The 17,474-nt window shown below is 39.3% G+C and overlaps 1 protein-coding gene across 2 annotated transcripts in view; it reads left to right on the top strand.

The window, feature by feature from the left end:
• The window catches only part of Sik2 (salt inducible kinase 2), a 102,290-nt gene that overhangs the window by 45,651 nt on the left and 39,165 nt on the right, over positions 1-17,474 (top strand). For both annotated transcript variants that reach the window (XM_076925150.1, XM_076925149.1), the window contains exon 4: positions 14,639-14,800. In XM_076925150.1, the coding sequence (XP_076781265.1) occupies positions 14,639-14,800 (162 nt within the window). The remainder of the gene's footprint in view (positions 1-14,638; positions 14,801-17,474) is intronic.

Here is a 17,474-nt window from a genome sequence, read left to right as displayed (position 1 = left end):
GAGGCAATTCTTGCCTAGTGGCTGACTCACCACAATTGGAATAACTTCAAAGATGCTCAATTTCTTCTTAGACTCCAAGACAGGAAGCTGTCAGGAGCAGACAGGTCTCTAATCAAAATGGACATTAATACAGAAATGTTTGTAATGTCAATTCTGTGGACTTCTGACGTTTTGAAAACCAACTATCCATGTAAGGCAATCTGGACTGTTGTCTGTTAACTCCTCTCAGATATTTCTAAATAAAATATGGAAACACCCTAACAATAAACTCAGAGCTATGAATTTGTTTGCTATAGGCCCTTAACTCACAGTCTAACCATCTCAAATGAGTTTAAAAAGCTAAAGAAGGACTGGGTCTAAGCCTTGTATTCCTAAATGTGTAATATAGGCACAATGCCTATGAGAGTAACAATATTCATCTCACTTTTATATCAATAAGAAGCTCGTACCAATGAAAACCTTGAATTTGCTGGGCGGTGGTGGTGCACGCCTTTAATCCCAGCACTTGGGAGGCAGAGGCAGGAGGATTTCTAAGTTCGAGGCCAGCCTGGTCTACAGAGTGAGTTCCAGGACAGCCAAGGCTATACAGAGAAACCCTGTCTCGAAAAACCAGAAGGAAAAAAAAAAAAAAGAAAAGAAAAGAAAAGAAAACCTTGAATTTGAAATCAAAGTAAATTTTGTACCATTTAAGAAATTATAACTTCATCTAATAACAATTATACATATTTCTACCAGTAGGTTATGGCTATGCAATAAATCCTAGCTAATCCTCCCTGTTCCACCAAAACCACTACTTTTCCCTAGAAAGACAGCCCAATATTAACCACCTCAGTCCCCAAGCCCAGGGATTAGGGGCACCAAGTCTTCATTAACTTCTTCAAGCTGATTATGGGCGTTGAGATATTAGAAGAGGAGGGGTGGGGGGAAGAGTACATTGATAAGCCTCTGATGCTGTGTCTTCACTGCATCCAGCTGGAATTCCAGGACATCAGAGGTTTGAGCAGATCTGCTCAGCTTACTTGATGAGTAGATACACCAAAGCTATGTATTCTGCAATATACAATTCTCAAAGCAAATTTTACTATCAAGATAATTTTTTGTTTGAATTCTGGAATGTAGTCAGCCTGTCTCTGTCATGTCTAATCCATATAATTCTGGGAGTTTCTATGAGAGTGTGTTCCCAGCATCCTCCCATTTTCGCCTCCCTGCTCTTGATATTCCCCTACACTAGGGAATCCAAACTTTCAGGCACCAAGGACCTCCACTTCCACTGATGCCTAACCCCTTACCCAATCCCCCCTCCTCCAATTACTATGAGGGTGTGCTCCCACCATCCTCTCATTGCCGCCTTCCTGCTCTTGAAATTCCCCAACACTAGGGAATCCAAACTTTCAGGTACCAAGGCCGTCCACTTCCACTGATGCCTGGCAAGGCCACCCTCAACTACCTATACAGGTGGAGCCATGAGTCCCTCCGTTTGTGTTCTAGGGCTGGAGATTTTAGAATGGCTACTCCAGCTTGTTTCTTAGAACCATTTGCTTGAAAAATTGTTTTCCAGCCTTTTACTCCAAGGTAGAGTCTGTCTTTGTCACTGAGGTGGGTTTCCTGTATGCAGCAAAATACTGGGTCCTGTTTACGTATCCAGTCCATTAGCCTATGTCTTTTAATTGGGGAATCGAGTGAGTCCATTAATGTTAAGAGATATTAAGAAACAGTGATTGTTGCTTCCTGTTATTTTTGTCATTAGAGGTGAAATTATCTTTGTGTGGCTATCTTCTTTTGGATTTGTTGGAAGAGAATTACTTTCTTGCCCTTTCTAGAGTATAATTTCCCTCTTTGTATTGGAGTTTTCCTGCTACTATCCTTTGTAATGCAGGGTTTGTGGAAAGATGTTGTGTAAATTTGGTTTTGTCGTGGAATGTCTTGGTTTCTCCATCTATGGTAATTGAGAGTTTTGCTGGGTATAGTAGCCTGGGCTGGCATTTGTGATCTCTTAGGGTCTGTATGACATCTGTCCAGCATCTTCTAGCTTTTATAGTATCTGGTGAGAAGCCTGGTGTAATTCTGATAGGTCTGCCTTTATATGTTACTTGGCCTTTTTCCCTTACTGTATTTAATATTCTTTCTTTGTTTTGTGCACTTGGTGTTTTGATTATTATGTGACAGGAGGTATTTATTTTCTGGTCTAGTCTACTTGGCATTCTGTAGGCTTCTTCATGTTTATGGGCATCTTGTTCTTTAGATTAGGGAAGTTTTCTTCTATAATTTTGTTGAAGATATTTGTTGGCCCTTTAAGTTGGGAATCTTCACTCTCATCTATACCTGTTATCCTTAGGTTTGGTCTTCTCATTGTGTCCTGGATTTCTTGGATGTTTTGTGTTAAGAACTTTTTGCATTTTGTGTTTTCTTTGACAGTTGTGTCAATATTTTCTATGGCATCTTCTGAACCTGAGATTCTCTCTTCTATCTCTTGTATTCTGTTGGTGATGCTTGTGTCAATGACTTCTGATTTCTTTCCTAGGTTTTCTATCTTGAGGGTAGTCTACCTTTGTGATTTCTTGATTGTTTCTACTTCCATTTTTATGTCCTGGATGGTTTTGTTCAATTCCTTCACCTGTTTGGTTGTGTTCTCTTGTAATTCTCTTTAAGGGATTTTTGTGTTTCCACTTTTAAGGGCTTCTACCTGTTTACCTGTGTTCTCCTCAAATTCTTTGAGAGTGTTATTTATGTCCTTCTTAAAGTCCTCTATCATCATCATTAGAAGTGATTTTAAATCTGAATCTTGCTTTCCTAGTGATATGGGGAATTCAGGACTTTCTTTTGTGCAAGAACTAGATTCTAATGATGGCATGTTGCTGATGCTTATGTTCTTGCGCTTGCCTTTTGCCATCTGGATCTCCTTAGTGCTACCTGCCCTGTCTCTGACTGGAGCTTGTCCTTCCTATTATCTTGGTTGTATCAGAACTATGTGGGGTGGGTGTTACTACTGGGATAAGAGCTGGGGCCCAAAATCTGCTCAGTGCTTAGCCACAGACAGGAAAGTACCAGTGCCCCTGGCCAGGAGTGACTTTCTGGATCCTAGTGGTTCTTAGTTACTCCCTGTTTGGGGCAGGCGTTGCTATCTGCTTACCTAAGATACTGCCCAGGTTAGAGCTCCTGGGAGGCCTGCTTCTTCTGGGTTCTTAGAAATTGGGGGCAGAGCTGCCTCCAGGGATCTGCTCTGGGCCAGGAGTGACTTCCTGGGTCCTTGTGGGTCCCAGTCACTCCCTGTTTGGGGCGGGCATTGCTGTCTGCTTACCTAAGATATTGCCTGGGTTAGAGTACTTAGGGTGTCTGCTTCCTCTGGGTTCTTTGAGATTGGGGGCAGAGCTGCTGCCAGGGATCTGCTCAGTGCTCAGGCCCAGACCGGAAGTGCCTTTAAGTACTTTTATACAGAGATCAAATGTTATCATGTTTCTTTCGTCAGTGCCTTATTCTCCTGGTTTGACATTTGGATCTTAATTCTTGAAAATTGTGTGATTTGATAAACCATAATGTTTAGAGTACATTTCCTCTCTTCTTAAGAAATAATTACATATCAAAATAGCTATCTGAATGTATTAATCTGTGTAAAGAAATGTTAGAAGTGTGACCAGATTGCACTTTAAATATTATTATAACACTACCATAAGTTGAGTAAATAGCACAGCACATCAGTACAGTTTAGAATGGCTCATTTATCAGTCCAGTCAAATACATTACTCAGAAATAATTTATGACAGATTTTCAGGTCCTATAGAGATGATAAAAATAAATGGGATAAAAATGCCAATTTGGGGGGTCTAGAATAGTAAATGACAATGAGACACTATTGTCTAATATAAATTATGGCACTTTGCCACATTGTTCAGTTACCTTTAAAAAAATCACTGCCTATGAGACAGTTTTTAAATAATGAAACCGTACTGTATAAAATCAGTAAGCACACCCAGCTACTCCTCTCGAATTATATGGAGAGTTTATGGTGTTTCAGACACTATCTCATCTTGTCTACAAGCCAGCATTGCTTAATGACTGCTCTTCTGTAATTGTCTTGAAGTGCTGATTGAGCACTTCTTTTCTCATATGAACTGTAAATCTGTGCATCGGTTACTGAATTTTCTTGTGACTCTACATCAGCTATCAAGTTCTGCAGGGCTCCTTACATTGTTTTCATGTTTCAGCTGCATAGGAGAAGTTTTGAATTATTTTTTAGTTTGTAAAATGTCTCATTATGTCTCATGTGGGCTTTAACCCACCCCCTACCCCCAGTCTCCCAGTGTTGTAAAATAGAGAGTTCCTCGTTGGGCTCCTCACTCTTGGTGCACTGCTCTGGGTTCTCCTTGTGTCTCATGTGTCTGCTATCTGCATGCTTCTCCCCACAGCTGGAATAGGAACTGCATATAGAAGCCCCTCATGGTCATGCTGTCTAGAGTGGCCTCCCTCTGGTGCTCCCCAGTTGATGATACTGTATCACTGACAGGTCTTTGACTCTGTAGTTGCCATTTTTATTATGTAGTTCTTGTCTTTTCTGTTGACACAGACATATAATGAAGACAAAGTGCCAAGTACTTTGCAAAAGTTATTCAGATATTTGTAAAACAGATTAATAAATTGATGGGTTTTTGCTCTTTAACTTCAAAAATTAACCTCATAGAGATTCAGCTTTCATTTTCATTTGATTTGTGAATGTCTTAGTTAGGATTTCCACTACTGTGAACAGACACCATGACCAAGGCAGCTCTTATAAAGGAAAACATTTAATTGGGGCTGGCTTACAGTGTCAGTGGTTTAATCCATTATCACCACGGTAGGAAGCATGGCAGAGTGCAAGCAGGCATAGTGCTGGTAAGAAGCTCAGAGTTCTATACCTTGTTTCTCAGGCAGCAAAAGAAGACTGTGTTCTACACGGGGCAGAGCTTGAGTATATGAGACCTCAAAGCCCACCCCCACAGTGACACACTTCCTCCAGCAAGGCCATACCTACTCCAACCAGGCCACACCTCCTAGTAGTGCCACTCCCTATGGGCCAAGCATTCAAACACATGACTCTATGGGGAGGCCAAACCTATTTAAACCACCACAATGAGAGAGAAAGCATTATATTTTGAGATTGACTTAAGGACCATACAACTAAGAGTTCTAATTAGCCTTTACACTGCTGGACTATATGCTTCTCATGCTTACATAATTTATTTTATTCTGATTCATAGCTAAAGTAATTTAAGTATTTTTTTTAAAAATCTATGCCTTGTAGTTGGAAACTGGGTCATTGTTATAGTTCTTGTACATGTTTATCTTTACAAGCCATCATTTACTATTTTTCCTAGTATGTAGTTTATGTGGTAACTATTAAGAGTTTGTGCAACAGAATAAAGAAAATTCTGTGGAAAGTCAAAGCCAACAGGGTATCTGGAATAAAAACCTATTCTTTACCATTTGGTTAGAATCCATGTGCAGAACAGTTTAATCCAGAGTTATTACATTACTAAATAACTCACTGACTAAATAATTTGCCATTGTCATAAAGCGTAGGGACATAGAGCCAGGGTTCAAAATAAGGTGTGACTGACCCTAGAATTTTTTCTATTATATTTGGGGATTTTCTTACTTACAAAAAGTTAGAATTTTTTTTTACTCCTGTTTTATGTTTTAAAAAATCTTTGAACTCATATTTGATGTCTGTTATTGTTGTATTAGTACCTTCTTCATTTCTATGTAAGGGTTATACATACTTTTTGAAAAAATTGAGTGTCTGCTTTTAATTATTGTTGAACATGGAAGTCAGTTGGAAATAACTTTTCAATTAAAAAGTGTGTAACTAGATAGGCATGGTGGCACACGTCTTTAATCCCAGCACTCAAGAGGCAGAGGAAGGCAGAGCTCTGTGAGTTCAAGCCAGCCTGGTCTACATAGTTAGTTCTAAGCTAAATAAAGGCTACATAGTGAAATGCTGTCTCAAATAGCAAATAATAAAAGTATGTACTAAAACGTGATTTCCTTCCTAGAAGCACACCGTTTACTGCTTTAGTAGTTCTGTAGGATTACAACTGAATGAAGACTAACAGATGTGAACAGCCTAATGACAGGAAATTGCTGAACACAGTTAAGTTGCCAGAGTCACCACAGGCAACAGGTTCCTTTATTTTTGTCAAACACATAATTTGAAATGATTATGTGCTTATAAAAATCACAAGAATAAAGTGAGGTTTATAATCTGTACTTTGATATTCACAAATGTCTCAATGTTAAATTTTGAATGTAATTTGATCTTATAAATTATTTTATAAGCCAATGTGGAAGATTAAGATAACCTAGACTATTATAATTCGACACAAGACTGACACCTGTTTTATCTTCTATTAGAAGTCACATGTCATGTAGTATATCTAATATGCCAAATGATTTTTTGAATTTTACTTAATAGACCTTCCTTTAACAGACTGGAGTCCCAATTTGATAGTAACAGGGGATTTTACTTTATATAATATTTAAATGCTAATTAAAGGAAATAACTGTTAAGAAATAAGATCCAGTTATGTGACTTGATAACAAGAAAGAGATGGCTCAGTTCTCTTCACTCGCTGCTCTTGCCAAGGACACCTGAGTGTGGTTCCCATACCCACATCAGTTAACTCACAACTGCCTGCCACTCCAGCTCAGGGACCTGGTGCCTTCTGTACTCCATGAGCACCTGTACTGAAAAGTACACAAACACGCGCACAGACATATACATAATTATAAATAAAACATCCTCTTTAAAAGAAAAATTATGAATCTTTAAATCTTCTTGAAAAACATAAATGATCTGGTTTGGATTGCCTGCTGAAGCCTTGGGGTTTACTGCAGCCGTATTCTGGGAGCCCTATTTTTTTTACAGGGTGAGTATATATGAAAGTTTTGTAAGTTTGTGAGTCAGCAACTTCTGACTGGAAGTTAATTATCTGTTACTTTTTTTTTTAATTGCAAATAGCTTTTTTTCATATAATTTATTGTGATTACAGATTTCTCTTCCCCTTTTACACCCAACTCCTCCCCCTTTCCCCTTCCATCTGGATCTACCCGCTTTCTGTCTCTCCTTAGAAAACAAGCAGGCATCTAAGGAATAATATTAAAATAAGGTACAGTATAATAAAACAAAAATTAATCAGAATAGGACAAAGCAAACAAAAAGATGAAGAGCCAAAGAAGAAGCACAAGAAACACATTAGTACACACAGGAATCCATAGATACAAAGACACACACATTAGTACACACAGGGATCCATAGATACGGAGACACACACATTAATACACACAGGGATCCATAGATACAGACACACACATTAGTACACACAGGAATCCATAGATACGGACACACACACATTAGTACACACAGGAATCCATAGATACGGAGACACACACATTAGTACACACAGGGATCCATAGATACGGAGACACACACATTAGTACACATAGGGATCCATAGATACGGAGACACACACACATTAGTACACACAGGGATCCATAGATACGGAGACACACACATTAGTACACACAGGGATCCATAGATACGGAGACACACACATTAGTACACACAGGGATCCATAGATACGGAGACACACACACATTAGTACACACAGGGATCCATAGATACAGAGACACACACATTAGTACACACAGGGATCCATAGATACGGAGACACACACATTAGTACACACAGGGATCCATAGATACAAAGACACACACACACACATTAGTACACACAGGGATCCATAGATACGGAGACACATACACATTAGTACACACAGGGATCCATAGATATGGAGACACACACATTAATATACACAGGGATCCATAGATACAAAGACACACACACACACATTAGTACACACAGGGATCCATAGATACGGAGACACACACATTAGTACACACAGGGATCCATAGATACGGAGACACACACATTAATATACACAGGGATCCATAGATACAAAGACACACACACACACATTAGTACACACAGGGATCCATAGATACGGAGACACACACATTAGTACACACAGGGATCCATAGATACGGAGACACACACATTAGTACACACAGGGATCCATAGATACAAAGACACACACACACACATTAGTACACACAGGGATCCATAGATACGGAGACACACACATTAGTACACACAGGGATCCATAGATACAAAGACACACACACACACATTAGTACACACAGGGATCCATAGATACAGAGACACACACACATTAGTACACACAGGGATCCATAGATATGGAGACACACACATTAGTACACACAGGGATCCATAGATACAGAGACACACACACATTAGTACACACAGGGATCCATAGATACGGAGACACACACATTAGTACACACAGGGATCCATAGATACAAAGACACACACACATTAGTACACACAGGGATCCATAGATATGGAGACACACACATTAGTACACACAGGGATCCATAGATACAGAGACACACACACATTAGTACACACAGGGATCCATAGATACGGAGACACACACATTAGTACACACAGGGATCCATAGATACAAAGACACACACACATTAGTACACACAGGGATCCATAGATACGGAGACACACACACATTAGCACACACAGGGATCCATAGATATGGAGACACACACATTAGTACACACAGGGATCCATAGATACGGACACACACACATTAATACACACAGGGATCCATAGATACGGAGACACATACACATTAGTACACACAGGGATCCATAGATACGGAGACACATACACATTAGTACACACAGGAATCCATAAATACGGACACACACACATTAGTACACACAGGAATCCATAGATACGGAGACACACACATTAATACACACAGGGATCCATAGATACGGAGACACATACACATTAGTACACACAGGGATCCATAGATACGGAGACACATACACATTAGTACACACAGGGATCCATAGATACGGAGACACATACACATTAGTACACACAGGGATCCATAGATACGGAGACACACACATTAATACACACAGGGATCCATAGATACGGAGACACACACACATTAGTACACACAGGGATCCATAGATACAGAGACACACATATTAGTACATACAGGGATCCATAGATACGGAGACACACACATTATCACACACAGGGATCCATAGATACGGAGACACACACACATTAGTACGCACAGGGATCCATAAAAACACAGTATCAGAAGCCACAGTACATATGCAAAGGAGAAAAAGAAATGCCCTAACATAACATTATAAGACAGAGAGACCCTCCAGAGATGCTGTTGAGTTCATCTTATGTTGGCCACTTACTGCTGGGCATGGAGCCTGCCCTTAAAAGTAGTTTTAAAGAAAGCTAACTTTTCATTTATAAGTGTCTATCAGTTGGAGGTAGCTTCTGAGTTAAAGATCGGGGCATGTGTCCACTTCTTTTTTCAGCTAGCTCTAGGACCTCTGCAAACCCATGCAGGCCCTATGCATATTGCAGAAGTCTCTGGGAGTTCATATGTCTCTTGCCCTGATGTGTCTAAAAGGCCATGTTTCCTTGGTGTCCTTCATCTCCTTTGGCTCTTAAAATCTTTCTAGTTTCTCTTCCACAGGGTTCCCTTAGCCCTCAGGGGAGAGATTTGATAGAGGCATCCCATTTAGAACTGAGTGTTCCAAGGTCTTTCACTCTCTGCATGTAGTCTGGCTCTGGGTCTCTGTATTTGTTCCCATGTGCTGCAAGAAGAAGCTCCTCTGATGATGGCTGAGCAAGGCAATGATCTATGAATGCAACAGAATGTCATTAGGAACACAGTTTATCACACAATATATACACTTTTGCTCACACAACTTTACTTGCAACTGTTCATTGCAATGAGTCATTGGTCTGATTTGAGGTCTCTGACTTCTGCTACACTATCAATACTGGATTCTCACCCAGACTCTTCTCAGATACTCTGTTGTTGCCTGCGGCATGGAGATCCTGCTGCTTTGGATCAGTATGACTTCACTCACTCCAGCTGATCATAGATGGGGTAGATGTTGGGGTAAGCCAGCTCAGAGGCCTGGACTTGCTCTGGGTGGTAGCTAATTTGATCGGCCTGCCATTTCTCCCGAACCTGGGTCACCAAGGCCAGCTCTCCTGTATTTCCCAGGCAAGGTGCAAGGTGCAGGCCTGCTCTTCTAAATGCTACAACCAATGAGGGGCAGGGCCATCTCTGTGCAGCCTTTGGACATCAACATATGGTCCCTGGCAGTAGCCCAGACCATGGATGTTCACATGGCCTTGATGGTAGTAGCATAGGCCACAGACATAAACACAGATCCTTGCTGCTACATGGCCATGGACCCAGCCGTGTTCCTTAGTAGCAGCAGCAGTCAGGACTTCACCATGGCCTCTGGTGGCAGTGCAAGCTGTGAGTTCATCAGGCTGTTCCTCACTACCCTCAAGTCTCCAGTTATACCTCTCTTCATAGTTCTCAAGCCATTCCACTTCTCTCCCATCTCTCCATCACATACTTTCACATCATAATGGTACCTGCGGTGGGCAGGCAATATGGCAGTTGGCTGTTCTAGGTGTCTTCAGCCCACTCACACCTCATGGTGACAGGCAGACCTCTCCAGGATGGGTAACTTAATGAGATACCGCATTAACATAAAAAGTAAAAATTGTAAATTAAATCTTTTAACTTAGCATTAAATATTTCATTTTAAACATTATTAATTTTATAGATTACCATTCAGCTCTAATGCCAAAGAATACTGACAAATTCTAATTGAAAATTATGAAGCTTACCAATAATTATGCCATGGTTTTAACATTCGTGTAACTTAAGGAAACTCCGCTGGCTTGGTTTTCCTGCTTCTTTGAGTCTGGAAAAGTTGTTCTATCTCTAGGGGGAAAGGAAGGATGTCACTGCATAGCGATGGTGGTAGTGACTGACGATAGCATGTATTTAATTATTATTATGTACCAGAACCTATGTGCTGAATTTTAGACTTATCAGAGCAGAATGAGAAATCAGTTATAGTACAGAGATCCATACAACTTGAACTTATTAGGGGGTTAACTATGCTCAGTTTAGGGATCAACAGGAATGGCTAGAATTTTTAAGGTTGAATGAGGTTGAGATGTTGTAGTGCCTAGAACATAATGGTGTGGGTTATGAAAGAAGGAAAGGGGAAAGTTGGCCTTTAACAATGCTGTGGGAGAAAAATGTGAGCTGGGCACAATGCCACAGTCTGGAGGCCGAGACAAAAGGACCACTGTCAAAGCCGACCTGGTCTACCTGGTCTGGTCAAACCCCAGAGAAAGGTAACTAATGGACATTCAACCCAGTAAATATTTAAAAATCATACTTGACAAATCTGGAGAACATTAAAATCCTAGGGGTTAAACAAGATCCCTCCAGGGCAGTTTTTAAACTTAAGAATTTATAGATATTCCCTTGAAATTATGTACAAAATTCTATATGTGCATTCATATGTATATAATTTTCATTAGACTCTCTGTGAGATCTATGAGCAGAAGGTCCCAGGCCAGTGACTAAGAGGCACCCCTGCGGCAAACAATAAGGAGAAAATTAATTAACATTGTCCAATTAAGGATAATGCAGATTAAAGGTTATCCACACAAAAGTGTTAATTAGTTCTGGGAGGGAAAGCTATGTATACAAAAAGAAAAAGTAAGGCAGGGGCTAGAGAGATGACTCAGCTGCTGAGTGCTTGCTACTCCTCCAGAGGACCTGAGTTAAATTCCTAGAGGCCAAGGTGGTTCACAGTGGTGACTTCAACCAGGTCCAGGAGATTATGTGCCCTCTTGTCACAACAGGCACACATGTGACCTACATACACACACTCATGTAAATAAAAATAATAAAAATGAATCTTTAAAAAGGAAACAAACCAAACCCTTGGGGCTAGAAAGATGGTTCCCCAGCTAAGAGCACTTGCTGCTTTTGCAGAGGACCTGGGTTTTGTGTTCCTAACACCCATACAGCAGCTCACAGTCCTCATCTCCACTCCAGAGGATCTGACATCCTCTTCTAGCTTCCACTGGCATACATACAGAAAATAAAAGTAAATCATTGTTAAAAATTACAAGAGTGTACTAGACTGGCATGAACCTTGAAAATGTTGTTTTAAAGAAGGAAGGGAGAGGTGAAGGCCCAAACTACCATGTGGTAGCTTCTTGTAGTCTGAAAAGGAGTGAGAACAAGTTAGTGAAAGAAATGGAGGAGGACCAAGAAAATACAGAACCAACAGGGAAGGTAATTTTGTTGGAGAATAGCTAAGTGTGAAGTGTAGTTTTTATGGCTTTAGCGTGGGGGCTGGGGAGTGCCCTGACTTTAAAGCAATTCAGTGGGGTGGGAAGCATAGAAACCACATCACAGGGGGCACATGTGTAGAAGAGGAAGGTAGAAAAGGAAGGTACCCAGAGTCAACCCTGGTAGTGAATAGCAACAATAGTAAGTCAGCATTGGAGTAAGACTTTTATGTGTCAGAATCTATAGCAAGGTTTTTAAAAATCCTTATATAACCTTGTAAGAATTCTCTTATGATTCTCAGTTTTGGGTGAGCAAATGGAGAGTTATAGAGATTGGCTTTTGCTCAGGATCACATGATCAGCAACTGTGACAGGTTTTTAATTCTGTCAGCTTGACTTCCCCTCATTTTTGAGAAAGTGTTGGAGTGGGGTTGAGACAGGACTTCCTGTAGCCAAGCCTGGTCTTGAACTTACATCCTGATCCTCCTGACCACACTTTCAAGAGCTGATGTCAGAGGTAAATGCCACCACACCATGCCTGAGCCTTCAGTTTTTGCCATAGTTATATTTAATATGAGAATTGTCTACAACAAACTAGAGGAAAAATTCTATAAAGCTTAAAGTGAGAGTAAATGTTCTTAAATAAAAAGTGGAGAAAAGACAATTATGGGCTTTTTTTTTTCTTATAAAATAAAGCACCAAAAAACTTCCAAAACCATAAAGTAACCTGTAGACAGAGGAGGGGAACCAAGATGGAAGACTTTGGATTATATCATGTCATCTAGTTGGTTTTTTTTTTTTTTTTTTTTTTTTTTTTGTCGTCTAGTTTTATGTTGGCCTTACTAAGTACCAGGGTTTATAGAAGTAAAAGTAGAGAGAAGCCATGTCTGATGCTTGAAAACACACACAGCTGCTGTTCTCTTGTTGGAAGTGTTCTGCACAAACTTTTTAATTAACTGTATTTAATTTTAGCAAGTGCAGGGTTGAAGCCCAATGCCTGTTCCGGCATGAGCTCTGTCTCTAAACTACATCTCCACACCGTTCTTTCAAGTATTTTTAAAGCATAGTAGTTAGATTTCATATTGTAGGACAGTGTTATCTCAAGATAAAAAGAACTTCATAGAAATGTTAGCTTGTAAATTTCAGTAATCATATTGTTAGTAGCAATATTAGTTCAGCTGTTTTGAGATTATTTGATGTTTACTCTAGGACAGAGCAGGTACTTTATGTTAATATTAAGAATCAAGGCCTTTTAGGAAAATTACTTTTTTAAAAATTCAAATAGAAGCCAGATGGTGTTTAGGCATGCACCTTTAATTCCAACATTCAGGAAGCAGAGGTAGGCAAATCTCTGAGTTTAAGACCATTATCTTCACCAGAAATTCTCTATATTCTTAAGTGATCCTTTCTTTTCCTTCAGAATTGTAGATGACTCTTGTGTAGGCTCTAAATGCAAAGGGAAGTGTTATAAGCCTGCCATTTTAGTTTCTGATACTAACAAATGGAGAATAGATAAAATATCCATTTACACTAAAGGCCTGCAGTATGTAGAATAATAATATGTAGAAGAGTTGTAGGTTGTAGTTACTATCATTTTTTTTACAGTATTAATGGAAAGGTTAATAGTTATATTAAATGTGAGAAACATATTTAATACATATTTAAAACATTGTCTAAACAAACTAAAGGAAAAGGGAGGTTCTGTAAAGTTTAGGTGAAAGTAAATGTTCTTATGTAAAAAGTGGAGAAAAGACAATTATGGGCTTTTTAAATTAAAATTTTAATTAATTAATTAATTAAAAACAAGGTTTTTTATTTTTTAAAAAAAGATTAACTTTTATGGTGTTTTAAGTGTTGTAGAGATTACAATAGAGAAAAGCTTGATTTGTATTCTCAAAATGCTTAGATGTACATATATTTACAAAAACAAGCTTCTTTGCTCTTGGGTAGATCAGAATTGTTTCTTTGATCAAATCAGGGTTTGAATTATTGAAGCTATTTCTAGGTCTCACATGAAAGTAATGCTTACAATGTCCCATCTCTGAGATATCATTCATTCATGTTCTTTGCCTTGCAAGACTTTTATTTAAATATGCTGTGAAGAAACAATGTTTTTTAGCAAATTATGCCACTCCTTGCTGTTATCTGATATTGGGCTCTTGGAATTTATGTTGAACCTATGAAACCTAGTTGGAGTTATTTCTCCAAAGGCAAGAAACTTGGGAAACATATTTTTTGTGTTATTTGAGTGTTCATTTTTCATTTAAGAAAACGAGTGAAAAGTTTTTCTTGAACACTAAAATTGAGCTTATTTTTGTGAATAGTTCTAAATATTCTCTTTTTTTACAGATTATCTTGCTAATCATGGCCGGTTAAATGAATCTGAAGCCAGGAGAAAATTTTGGCAAATTCTGTCTGCTGTTGATTATTGCCATGGCCGGAAGGTAGTGCACCGTGACCTGAAGGCTGAAAATCTCCTGCTGGATAACAACATGAATATCAAAATAGCAGGTAAGTGGGGTATAACTGCCTAGAAATGATCGGGTAAAAGCCATTGTCCTGAGTGTGTGGAAGGAGGCCTGCAGGCAGACAGGCTTTAGCAAAATGTACTTACCTCTTAGTCCTTGGTGTGACTATGAAGAAAGAAAATATGTTCACTTTTAATCTGTAAAATGACAGGACTGTACTTGGGGGGTCTGAGTTGCATCTAAATTTCTTGGGAGGTTCTGTAAAGAGGTTGTCTGTCAGTGTGACACTGGTTAGAAGGCTGGAGAGGTCCAGTAAGGATGCAGACGGAAAGAGACAAAGGAAGTGATGGAAACAGAAGGGGAACAACACAGAGAGATACATCACACACGTATCTGTGTGTGTCTTGTCTTGCTGTGTTTTTTTATTGTTTATAAGACAGTATGGATCTCATATAGCCCAGGCTGGCCTTAAGCACATTATGTAGCTCACCTTATGGTTTTACTACCTTTGTTTGCCAAGTTCTGAGATTACAAGCATGTACCACCGTGTCCAGCTCAATTGAAAAACATTTTAAGTCTTGTGATGTGAGTTAGTTTCTTTCTTCCTTCTTTCCTTCCTTCCTTCCTTCCTTCCTTTCTTTTCTTTCTTTTCTTTTCTTTCTTTCTTTCTTTCTTTCTTTCTTTCTTTCTCTTGGCCTTTTAAGATACTGTCTTACTATATAACCCTGGCTGACCTGGAACTTGCAACATAGAACAGGCTGTCCTTGAACTCACAGAGATCTACCTGCCTCTGCCTCTAATGGAATTAAAGTTGATAATATGGATTTCTTAATTCACATAGTCAAAACTCACTCATATGTGGTAAAATATATGCCAGGCATTGTGTTAAGGTAAATATGTGATATGTATAAATTATTTCACAACATATATGTATATCAAAATTCACATTGTGTTTTTATTTGTCAATCATACCTCAGGTTGTAAAATATACAGAAAGATGATATGTACAGAGCTGGTGTTATATAGAGCTCAGTGATAGAGCATTTACTTAGCATATATAAGGCCCTGGGTTCAATTCCCTGAACCATCTAAAACAGTGGCAAGGGTGTAACTATGTCCCAATGAGAGCAGAAGAATAAGGAGGGAACATAAGTCAACCTGAGGAGCCAGGGAAGCATCACAGATCAGGGAGTGTTTGATCTTGTTCTTGAGAGATGAGTTAACTGCTTGCCAAAAATGCAGAAGCAGAACACTGTAGTCTAGCATATGGGACTAGGATGGTGAAAAGCATAGCTCAGTGTGGACAAAAGGAACCACAGAGGAGGAACAGTGTACACAAACACTAGGAACAGTCTTGAATGCCTTGTCAGAGCATCTTATAGTTAATGGGAGTCGAAGCTATTGAAAGCCATATAGTATCCATCTGAGTGAAGTGGAATTGGGATAGCAAAATTAACTTTGCATGTCAGAAAACTCTGGCAGTAGTGTTGAGATAGCTTGGTGGCATGAGAGCTGTATACAGAGCTGCATACACTTAGTGTATGGAACAGTCCTGGGAAGAGCATGTGGGTCTAAATAGAGCAACCAGTAGAGGTTGAAGATGTGAGGGAAAGGGAGATTTAGAAAATAAGGGCATAGGTTAAAATGTTGGCACAGTGGCAAGTTGTGGTGACTTGTACCAGGATTGTTGAGGGACAGACTCCATGTAGAGTCATCTGTTCATTACTTAGGGTAAATACTTACTGGACTCTGTGAGTTTAAGGACAAAGCAGCTGCTCTCTTTTCAGAGGGAAGGAAGGAGGGAAGGAGGAAGGGAGGGAGGGAAAGTGTCAGTCTACTGATTTGTAACTTTTTGTTGTGAAAATGCAATACATAGTAACTGTTTCCATAGGGAGTTATTGGTTTATGTCTTTTATGTTTGTGTTTTATTTTTATTTCTAGGACACCCTCTACACACACACACACACACACACACACACACACACACACACACACACACACACTTTATTGGCCTTTCTGTTTGTTGCAACCTTTTCTAATAACTTCTGGATTTTGATTTCATTTTCTTCTTAAAAGCATCAGCTGCCTTAAAATTATCTTTTATCAAAAAAGCCCTCTCCCCACTCTTTTTTTTAACCCCCTAGTGCTATAGTTAGAAGCCAGGAGCTCCAGCTTTACTTGTGTATCCCTTTATTACCAAAGGGGCTCCTGGAAACCTTGTTTAGGTAGAGACTGGGATTAAAATTATACCCTGTAATTTACAAAGTATTTATCCCTGGAAGCACAAAAGAAAACATCCCAAGTAAAACAAATACACACAAAAACCTTGTAAATACAAAATACAGAGGTTATAACCAAGCGTTGTCTGTTTGTATTTACTATAACTCTGCCTGAAATACAGGTAGGTCAGTGTGGTGTGCCTAATGCTGTAGAGCAGTTAGGCTTGCAGTTTATTGGGCTTTGCTGTTTTTATTATTTGTTTTGAATGTGGACCTTCAAGGCTTTCTTAACTGTATAGAAAACAGGTAAACTGACAGGTATCTAGAATTGTTCCCTTTGGTTCAGAAAGTGACAGTTGAATTAAGCCCTTACTCTTTTCAGGAGCTCTGATGAGTAGAAGTAGTTATTCATTTTCACAGCACACTGGAAGCTACATAGCTACCACCAGGATTTTATGTGGTGGGTGGTTTTTTTTTTTTTTTTTTTTTTTTTTTTTT

The sequence above is a fragment of the Arvicanthis niloticus genome, chromosome 26, assembly GCF_011762505.2.
Source record: "Arvicanthis niloticus isolate mArvNil1 chromosome 26, mArvNil1.pat.X, whole genome shotgun sequence".
In the NCBI taxonomy this organism is placed as follows: domain Eukaryota; kingdom Metazoa; phylum Chordata; class Mammalia; order Rodentia; family Muridae; genus Arvicanthis; species Arvicanthis niloticus.
The sequence above is the reverse complement of the archived record's forward strand: the minus strand, read 5'-3'. Positions and strand labels throughout refer to the sequence as shown.